Source organism: Crinia signifera, chromosome 2 (genome assembly GCF_055691185.1).
Source record: "Crinia signifera chromosome 2, ASM5569118v1, whole genome shotgun sequence".
Lineage (NCBI taxonomy): Eukaryota > Metazoa > Chordata > Amphibia > Anura > Myobatrachidae > Crinia > Crinia signifera.
The window spans coordinates 241,605,218-241,616,490 of NC_139218.1; the positions used below are offsets into that span (position 1 = coordinate 241,605,218).

Below are 11,273 nucleotides of genomic sequence, written 5' to 3' on the forward strand. Positions count from 1 at the left end.
AGGCCCGCTTGCCACCGGTGGTAGGTGCAAAAGGCCTCCTCCCCAATCCCCCCTTTCCGCGTCGCTGCGCGGTAATCCTTCTCGTCCTGGGCTGTCATTTTAAAGAAATTAACATATTTCCCATCCCTGATCCGCTCTTGCACGCTGCGCCTCAGGCCCCTAAGCACCGCGGTATTTTCACACTGCACCACCTGACCTCTAGGGTATGGGGGGACCCTGAACTGCCGCTAGAGCTAGAATGGCGGCGGCGGCGCCCGTGGCGACGCCGACGTCTCCGCGACCTTCTTCCTCCCTCCTCCCCGGACGTAGCAGAATCTGAACGCCCGGAGGATGAGGAGGAGGTGCGGGAAGCTCTACGCCTGCGCCTCTTGCCCTTCTTTTTTGACCCACCTGAAGTGCCGTCCCGAGGCACGAGGCTCAATTCCAAAGGTCCACCTTGGTTAAGGGCATCCGTAGAGGCTGGCCGGACAGCTGCAGCCGCGGATGTGGAAGCCTCCGGAGCATGGGTACCACCGACTCCTCCCGATGATTGGGCAGTCACGTTGGGCAACGCAGAGGGGGAAGGGGTGGATGACGCTGCATTTGGGGCCTGCCCCAGAAAGGAAGACAGCAAAGCCAGGAACTGCCTTGCATCCTCCCCTGCCATAGGTGTTTGGGGGGCCGGGGCTGTCTGAACAATAGACGTGGGCCCACTAGTGGGGGCCGCTGAAGACCCGCCCCCGGTGGCCCGCTGGGGAATCCTCCTAGCTACCTGCAGCAAGCGCCTCCTAGCGAGGTGCAGTGCAGATGTGACCCCCAGTCTACCTGCCCTGGTGGGTGTGGTAGTAGGGGCAACTACTGGAAGGGGTGCCCGCTGTACATTCTCCCCCCTGGGGATAGCAGCGGGGGCCCTGGGTGTCTGATGTATCCCAGAGGGGCGCCCCCTACCCCTTGCCCTTATACTGGGCCTGCTCGTCTCTCTATGGGGTGGGGGATTGGTGGATGCAGGCGCGACCAGGCCTGAATCAGGCCCCGCCTGGCGGGCGCCTGACCTGGTCGCCACCTGCCGGATTATGGCGCCACGCGGGCTGCGGGTACCTAGCCCGCGCCCGCGACTAACAGCACCACGGGCGCTACCCCTGCCCGACCCCCCTGCAGCCGGAGAAGCTGCGGCACCACGGCCGCGGCCTCTCCCCGCGTGTGACGCGGCCGGGCGCCCGGCCGCGTCATCACCTCGCGCCCCGGCCGGATCGCCGCGCACACGTGCGCTGGGAGCCGCCGATCCCCGCCGCACCCTCCCCCGGACCACAGGACCCGGAGGGGCGGCGAAGCCGGACACAGCGGGCCCCCCAGCCGTGAAGGCCGCATCAGCAAGCCGGGCAGGCAAGCGGGAGAGCCTGCTTGGACGTGGCATCCTGCAACACGCTGCCTATACAAGTCTAAGGGAATGTAACAGCGCAGACTAACACAGGTATGTCACAGCGCAGACTAATGTAGCAGGAGGGGAGAAAGAAGAGAAAATATATATCAGAATCTGAGATATCAAAGTAAAAACCTGACTCAATGGGGGGAAGCTGCACTGGACGTCTTGCCTGGTGGACAGCTTCTTGGACAGGGGCAGATCACTCTAACAACGTGATCATTCCTACCCTGCTTAGACCCTCCCCCCTGTTCTGATAGGCCTTGTGCCCATCCTCATTATCATAGTCATGTGACCAAAACAGCAGAGTGTACCCTGTGAAAACCCTTAGTGGTTTATGTCACTTCAGGCTTAATCAGCCTTCTGTGTTTCTTTACGGTGTGTGGCATAACGTGTTATGAGCATTATGGCATGTGGTATAATATGTAATGGGTGTGTGACATGTGTAATAGACATTACAGTGTAAATTTTTGTACGTGTATCCACCTTGGAAACAGTGGCGTAACACAAGGTCCGCAGAGTGTGCGGGGATCTCCACCCGTGGGGGCCCCAGGAAGTTGTTGTACCGGGGCCCAGAATTTCTCTTGGCGGCCCTGCCTAGGCCCCTCCAGCAGACCCGGCCCAGGTAAAAAGTACCTGCTCCCCCTCCCCCTCTCAACTTCACATAGTTCTGGCACTGCTGTGGTTTGGCAACAATAACTGCAGCTGTCGATATTGGGGCAGATGTATTAAGCCTGGAGAAGAGATAAACTGGAGATAAAGTGGAGATAACTTGGAAGAGTTAACGCACCAGCCAATCAGCTGTGTTTGAATTATGACAGTTGGGATCTGATTGGCTGGTGCGTTATCTCCTTCCACTTTATCTCCAGTTTATCTCTTCACCAGGCTTAATACATCTGCCCCATTGATAGCTGCAGCTGTCAGAATGGACAGTGCCACTAACCGTTCATACATCTGCCTGTGCCTCAGACATGAGCAGGCAGCGCAGCCATCATATATCTGGGGATGAGGTATCTGTGGCTGATAATACATGTACCCCAAAGTTTTATAAATTGCATCACAGACCTTTAGACAATTAAAATATATACACAGGGAAATAATTATATATGTTTTTCTACCAAATTGCCCAATATGTTAAATCTAAGAACAATAAGATCAATAGGAAGAATTGTGAAAAGAAAAATAGAATAGTGAAATAGTTGAATTTGTCTATGGTTCATTTAGACATTTTCAAGAAGATAGTTTGTGGCATATTACCTTTCTAATTCTTCTGATAGATCTGTATAGAGATGTCTCAGCTCCCAGCCCATATCTCCTTCAAGAGTGAGAGGTGACAATGTTCTTAATTTCACCATAGGATCCTAATAAATCAGAAACAAATTTTACATAGTAAAACTAAAACACTTTGGGGTATCCAATTATTCTTGTAGCGGTTTTGGCCATTGAAAACGGACATATATCACGATTTACGACTGATGGTCATTATTGCGGTATTCAATTAGAGCCCATTTTTAGCAGGCAAAAATGGACCCACGATCCATTGTGTTGAAAACACATTGGACTCGGGATAAGTCCCCGATCCCATGTGTTGTCACGGGTCCAGCGGCTGCTTACAGGGAATTATGCTTTGTGTGCCTGAGGCATGCAAAGCATATTCCCCAATAAATGCAGGTATATCAGAAAATACAGACACTGGCATATTGACTAATTAATTACCCCCCAGCGAACCAATTACCTGCTGTAAATGACCACGTGTAATTGGACACCCCCTTTTGGTGAAGTTAACCACTTTCATATAAAGCTGTTCAGGAATACGATACTTCACAGGGAACCCAATATACTGATGTAATTTAATGTTAAAGACATAATTTATTGATTTTCTTTATTGGATGAATGGGAACACACAAACCAAAATTTAAATGAAAGGAATATTTCCCAAATTATTTTCACTGAACAATGGGGATTATTCTGAATGAATCACTCCCCCGCGCGTTCGCACAGGGAAGCAATGTTTACAGTCTGCGTATGTGCATACTGATGTATGAGCATGCGCAGGGTCCCTGGGTGCACGGGACAATGCCCATGGGAATGCCCAGCATTTCATGGGCGTTCCCATTAAAATACTGGGCATTCCCATGTTAGTTCGGGAATGATGCGAGTGCGGGCGCGGGCAGCGGCTGTCAGCTGCCCGCCCTCTTCCCATACAGGGAGCATGCAGATATAAGACACCAGAAAGTGTCTTAGATCTGCGTGCACTGTGGAAATCATTTGATGTTCAGCGACCATCAAAAGATTTCCTTCCCGCACGCATTCGCGGTGCATGCGGTGGGCATTTCTGAGGGCGGGTGGCGTTTAACACGCAGCTTTGCGTGTCAACCAAAATGACCTCCAATCTGTATACTTCCAAAATTATCTACATATGAAGAGGGGGATCAATTGAGCATTGACAGAAAAAAAATCTTTCTTTTCTATAGATTCTAAGCCTGCGAGCAGGACCCTTCTACCTCTATGTCGGTTTGTTACTACCAGTTTGTTTTATAACTGTTTCCCATTGTAAAGTGCAACAGAATATGCTGCGCTATATAAGAAACTGTAAATAAATATTATAAAATCTTTCTTTCTTTCTTTATATAGCAATACAATGGTACTAGCCAGTTTATTATGCCTTTTTTTTCTCTACCAGATTTACACCCACCCACTGTGTATGATTTGATAGTTTTGACTTAATGTTTTTCTAGAATAATACAAAGATTATATGAAGAATACAAAGATTAATGGGGCTATATCTCCTATACTTGCTTTAAAATGTTGAAATGTATAAATCATGCAGAGATGTTTTATAAATTGTCTCAAAGGGTGGACATTGCTCCAAAGCAGCAGAATAGAATATGGTCCTCCACTTCACGATACTGTTGATGAAATTGTGGGTGTGTAGGGACTATACTTCATATTTTTGGGGAATTCCCTATGGTGCACCCACTCTGGATTGAAGTTTTCTATCTTATAAAAGATGTGTGAAAAAGTGTCTGTTCCTTTTGACCCTGAATTATCTCATTACTCTTCACAGGAGTTCCTATGTGGTGATAAATATATATTAAGGCATATTTTAATTGCTACTAAAGCCGCTATTGGGCAACTGTCGAAATCATCTGAGGTGCCTTGTATACAATTATTGTGAACAGGAATTATAAACACTTCCTTTTGAAACAGCTTACTGTAAATACTTCTCCTCAGCTTCACCAATACATACAGTATGAATTGGTTTAAGTGGAGTGTATACCAAGAAGGACAGGGTCAGTCCTCTATTTATGGTGACCCTAGTGATCTTTCAGTCTTGCATTCCCCTGGAGAACATTCTGGTTCTTGAAAAATTGTCAGGTTCTACGGGCCGAGGCACTTTGTATGTTCCCTACAGTTTCTAGCTTTGGATTCCTATTTGTACTATTATTGTGAAATGATTTGCTATACTGTTTGTATGTTGACCTTTAGTAATGTTTAAATCAATAAAAATGTATTATTAAAAAAAAATGATAGATACAGACTAGTGAACTCATCTGCTTCTTGACCCTGTAGCTGCACATTTGGAAAAAAGGGGTTATGTATTATGCAAAATATGTATAGAACCGTATTGATCCTACTATAAACAGCAAAAGTATACGTACAGAGATCCTTGCTCGAAGTCCTTTAATCCATAAGAGTTTGCTAATTGTAGGAGTCATGTTCACATGCAAAGGGGGATTGTCTGCCATCTCCTGGTACATGTCCTTCACCTGGCTAATTTCTTCCATAAACATATTAAGCAAGAAAAGGTCTTTATCCTTTAAATGATCCTAAAATAATACAACATACAAAAGAAAATGAAATTAAGACAAGCATATCATTTGAAAACCTGGGTCTTTTCTCAGACCTACCCTGTCATTTCACACGCATAATGGCCCTTATTTTGATCTGAGCGGTACGGACCGCGTGCGGCCGTACCGCCGATGTTTACACTCTGCACATGCGCAGAGGTCACTCTGCGCATGTGCAGGGGAATTCGCCGAGTAAAAAATTTAGACGCCGCAAAGGGGGCGTATAGGGGTGTGAGGGGCTTAATAGCCTCATTACCCTATGTATACGCCCAGCGTTTCATGGGCGTTCCCATGCAAACGCGGGGCGTATGCATGGTAATGAGGCTATGACGCCAGTGATGGGGGCGGAAAGCTGACATCGCCGGATGTCAGCTGCCCGCCCCAATACAAGCTTTCACACGGACGATTGTCCGTGTGCTCTAAGCTTGCGTGAGCGGGGGGAGCGTGCGGCCCTGCCTTCGATGGTCATCGACCATCGAATGCAGGGGGCAGCTCCCAACATGGTGGAGGCGTACGCCCCGCAATTTTCATGCGGATCGGCAGCCGTCCGTGTACGGACGGCCGTGCCGATCCGTCTTGTAGGCGGGGATTCGTCTGGTGCGGTCGGAGCCGCATATGCGGCTCGACCGCACCAACCAGAATAAGGGCCAATGTGAGAGTGCACAAACATTCATATTACTATAAATATAAATTGAAATGTGTTTATAAGCATTAACCCTTAAAAACTGTGTGTTTGAATCTGTGAATCTGTGAGAGGGGTAGGTTTGGGCACTAGCGGTGGATTTATGGTTAGGCTGCAGAGGGGTTAAGATTAGGCTGCGGGTGGGAGGGTTATCGTATATTTACTACTACATTCAGGTGCCGGATGACCTCCTGGTAGTCAGGATTCCGATTGTCAGTAGATTGACGTCGGAATCCTGACTGTAGAAGGGATCCCAGGTGCTATTCTCCCTCGTGGGTGTCCACAACGCCCATAGAGGGAGAATAGAACCTGTGGCAAGCGCAGCAAGCCACCAAGCACGCAGGGCAAGTAGCTTTGTTGCGCTCGTCCCGATGTTGGAGTACCGGCAGCAGGGGCTGGCTGGCAACTTTCAGCCTGGGGGGCAACACAAGCAAGTGGCCCATTTCACCAACCTACCCACCGCCCCTCTAGTATGCAGAGGGGCTTACACAATCCTTCCCCCACACACACATACACCAGAAATGGGGACAGTGCGCGACAAAGGCGCATTGCAAAAATATACACTATAATGCCCACTACACATAATGCCACACCGTAATGCCCATTACACATAATGTCACACACCGTAATGCCCATTACACATAAAGCCATCACCGTAATGCCCATTACACATAATGCCAACACCGTAATGCCCATTACACATAAAGCCATCACTGTATTGCCCAAACATAACGCCAACACCGCAATGCCCATTACACATAATGCCAACACGTAATGTGCATTACACATAATGCCAACACGTAATGTGCATTACACATAATACCACACACCATAATGCCCATTACACATAAAACCATCACTGTAATGCCCATTACACATAATGTCACACACGGTAATGCCCATTACACATAAAGCCATCACTGTAATGCTCATTACACATAATGCCAACACCGTAATGCCCATTACACATAATGCCAACACCGTAATGCCCATTACACATAATACCACACACCGTAATGCCCATTACACATAAAGCCATCACTGTAATGCCCATTACACATAATGCCAACAACGTAATGCCCATTACACATAATGCCAACACCGTAATGCCCATTACACATAATGCCAACACCGTAATGCCCATTACACATAATGTCACACACTGTAATACCAATTAAATATAATGTCACACACTGTAATGGCCATTACACATAATGCCATCATAATGCCCATTAAACATAATGCCACACCGTAATGCCAATTAAATATAATGCCACACCCGTAATGCTCATTACACATAATGCCAACGTCGTAATGCCCATTACACATAATGCCAACACCGCAATGCCAATTAAATATAATGCCACACACCGTAATGCCCACTACACATTATTCCAACAACATAATGCCCATAAAACATAATGCCACACACCGTAATGCCCAGTACACATAATGCCAATACCATAATGCCCATTAAATATAATAATGCCTATTACATATCATACTATATAACTGCTGCTTACCTACATGCTCATTATCAAAGGAACGTCACTTGTTGCCAGGGGTTACATGCTTCATGCCAGGGGTTTTATTTCTGCCATGGCCCATGGGGAGTGATAGTTCTTGCAGGGGGGAGCCAGGGTACATGCATGCACCAAAGGGTTCATTTCAATAGCGTGCCAGCGCTACCCGAATCTGTACTTCCGGGTAGCGCTGGCAGCACTGTTCTCTTCTGACAGACAATAGAGGTATGGCAGTACCTCTAGTGTATTTTTGGAGAGGCCGTCGCCTTAGGCTACTCTACATTCATGCAGCCGGGGTTTGCAGGACAGGGAGGCGGCCGGCGGCTGCGGCAGGGACGGCTGCGGCAGCCGGCCCAGCCAGTAAATAGTCAGACCGGCCTGGGGGGCATGTGGCACTCTGCCCCCCGGCCCAGCCCACCCCTGACCGGCAGTCAGGATTTTGACATTGGTCTAATTACTGTCGGATTCCTGACTCTTGGACACCCACACCATACCCCTACATGCTGATCGGTAACATTACCTTAACAATATCTCTTCTGCTGACTCCTTCAAACAGCTCCAGCAGCCTGAGCTGAGCAGCAATAGTGGGACATTGGTCAAAACTGCTCCTGAGAATACTTCCAAGCTGATGTTCCAGGCTCTGTAATACACATGACAAGCAATAAGTCATACATGCAGCATACCTGTGACACAAATATTACCTTGTTGCTTCTGGTATAGCTGCCACGTATAAATTTATACAATGCACTTGGCAAATGTTTTCTTCAAAGCTGATTGGATGCCATGGCACACTTATTCACCCTTATCATTGTGTCATACATACTACTCCATTGTGCTTTGTAAATGATTCCACAAAAGAATGTACTGTACCATACTGTATTTTTACTATTAGAATATAGACTATATTTTATATATATATATATATATATATATATATATATATATATAGTTCTGTGCAAAGACCGCACTCACACTTCGTTTGTTAGATAACACGGGGTATGCAAACAATAAAGGGGTGCTGCGCTCACCTTCTGAGGTGCCCACACAGCCGATGCTGACTGGGAGCACTTCTACGTGTGACCTTTCTGGCTTAGTGTGTTATGGACTGCAAGGAGGACAAGATGAGTGGGTAAATAATATATATTTATTAATAAAAAACTGGTGGGTGGGAAGATGGGGGATGGGGTGACAGGCCGTGTAGCTTCCACTCGTGGAGAGTGGTGTCCGCTGTCGGCCTGATGAAGGGCAGGGGGGCGGGGGGGCGCAGGTAAGATCAGTCTCTGGCTGCGGTGGGTGGAATGAAAAAATAATAATAATAATACTAATGCAGAAAACCAAAGAAAAACAGTCCCGGTACTGTCCACAGTAAGGTGGTATGGAGATGTCACTGGAGGCTGGCGTCCCAGCAGCTCACAGTGGTGCATACAACATACCTTAATGCTGCCGCAGTGCGGGAGTGTTCAGGCGCTTGTGGCCGTAGATGTTCCGGGCGTCCTGCTGGATGTGAGAGGGACACCGACGGTTGATCCACGCTGCTGTGCTGTGTGCGCCGGCGGGTGCCGGAAAGTGCAGGCTGACGTGATGTTCCACGGCGCACAGGAGCAGCGTGCGCTCTACTCGCTGGGGAGGAGACTTGGGGTGTGTAGACTAGAGATGTGGGTGGATGTATTACCAACGCGTTTCAGCCGGGGTTCGGCCTTTTTCAAGGTAATGGGTCTGTGGAACTGAATGGAATATAAAGGGTGGTAAGCTCCTCCCCTCTCCTGCGATAGGTCGAGGGGTGTTAAAGCCTTCTGTGTTCATAGAATGTGTCAGAGATGCTGATGTCGACTTCTCAGTGGAAAACCTTGCTGATGTCGACTTGTCAGCCGGTTGGTCAATGTTAATGGTAAAAAATGGGTACATGTGCAGAATTTAAAAATTGAATCATAGAGTTGAAAAGAAAATAAGAAATTGTTACTGAATGATTAAAACTGAATGGAGGAGAAGGGGGTGTCAAATGCATGCCAACTTGTTGCCAGTACTGGGGGATATGCATGACTGGGTATGGTGTCGACATAAAGTGGTGGTGTCGACTATTGTACAGGTGTGTGAATCAAGGCACGTTTGCCATGATAGGTGTTACGTTGAGTAAGGCCAGGTTCAAAGTCAGGCTGTAGGTTTGCATAAAGGGGTGTTGCACAAAGATCAAAGATGCCCATTATGGAAGTCTATATTCAGACCCCCAGGGTGTAGGGTTTTTAAAGTAAAAATCCAAAATAGTTCTCTTCTGTTGAGAACCTCAGGAGGTGATCACACTGAGGTTCTCAACAGAAGAGAACTATTTTGGATTTTTACTTTAAAAACCCTACACCCTGGGGGTCTGAATATAGACTTCCATAATGGGCATCTTTTGATCTTTGTGCAACACCCCTTTATGCAAACCTACAGCCTGACTTTGAACCTGGCCTTACTCAACGTAACACCTATCATGGCAAACGTGCCTTGATTCACACACCTGTACAATAGTCGACACCACCACTTTATGTCGACACCATACCCAGTCATGCATATCCCCCAGTACTGGCAACAAGTTGGCATGCATTTGACACCCCCTTCTCCTCCATTCAGTTTTAATCATTCAGTAACAATTTCTTATTTTCTTTTCAACTCTATGATTCAATTTTTAAATTCTGCACATGTACCCATTTTTTACCATTAACATTGACCAACCGGCTGACAAGTCGACATCAGCAAGGTTTTCCACTGAGAAGTCGACATCAGCATCTCTGACACATTCTATGAACACAGAAGGCTTTAACACCCCTCGACCTATCGCAGGAGAGGGGAGGAGCTTACCACCCTTTATATTCCATTCAGTTCCACAGACCCATTACCTTGAAAAAGGCCGAACCCCGGCTGAAACGCGTTGGTAATACATCCACCCACATCTCTAGTCTACACACCCCAAGTCTCCTCCCCAGCGAGTAGAGCGCACGCTGCTCCTGTGCGCCGTGGAACATCACGTCAGCCTGCACTTTCCGGCACCCGCCGGCGCACACAGCACAGCAGCGTGGATCAACCGTCGGTGTCCCTCTCACATCCAGCAGGACGCCCAGGACATCTACGGCCACAAGCGCCTGAACACTCCCGCACTGCGGCAGCATTAAGGTATGTTGTATGCACCACTGTGAGCTGCTGGGACGCCAGCCTCCAGTGACATCTCCATACCACCTTACTGTGGACAGTACCGGGACTGTTTTTCTTTCGTTTTCTGCATTAGTATTATTATTATTATTTTTTCATTCCACCCACCGCAGCCAGAGACTGATCTTACCTGCGCCCCCCCGCCCCCCTGCCCTTCATCAGGCCGACAGCGGACACCACTCTCCACGAGTGGAAGCTACACGGCCTGTCACCCCATCCCCCATCTTCCCACCCACCAGTTTTTTATTAATAAATATATATTATTTACCCACTCATCTTGTCCTCCTTGCAGTCCATAACACACTAAGCCAGAAAGGTCACACGTAGAAGTGCTCCCAGTCAGCATCGGCTGTGTGGGCACCTCAGAAGGTGAGCGCAGCACCCCTTTATTGTTTGCATATTCCGTATCTAGAGTTTGGACCACTCTGGGTCTGCAGCCCCTTCGTACATTAGTACTTGAGCGCTATACCCACCCCTGTACAAAGATAACACGGGGTGCCTAGACAAAGAGTGCATGCGGTGAGCATGCATTCAATTATAGTCCAGGGGGTATCCACTTCCGTTAAGTTGTGGATTTGTCAGGCACTCGCCTATTAGTAATTCCAGAGAAAGGTATAATAAAATCCAAATGA

The 11,273-nt window shown here is 47.8% G+C and overlaps 1 protein-coding gene across 1 annotated transcript in view; it reads right to left on the reverse strand.

The window, feature by feature from the left end:
* Positions 1-11,273, reverse strand: part of LOC146060654 (uncharacterized) — a 483,494-nt gene that overhangs the window by 432,913 nt on the left and 39,308 nt on the right. The window contains exons 12-14 of the mRNA XM_083174095.1: positions 7,976-8,095; positions 5,062-5,229; positions 2,657-2,760 (exon numbers count right to left, since the gene is read on the reverse strand). Of these exons, the coding sequence (XP_083030221.1) occupies positions 2,657-2,760; positions 5,062-5,229; positions 7,976-8,095 (392 nt within the window). The remainder of the gene's footprint in view (positions 1-2,656; positions 2,761-5,061; positions 5,230-7,975; positions 8,096-11,273) is intronic.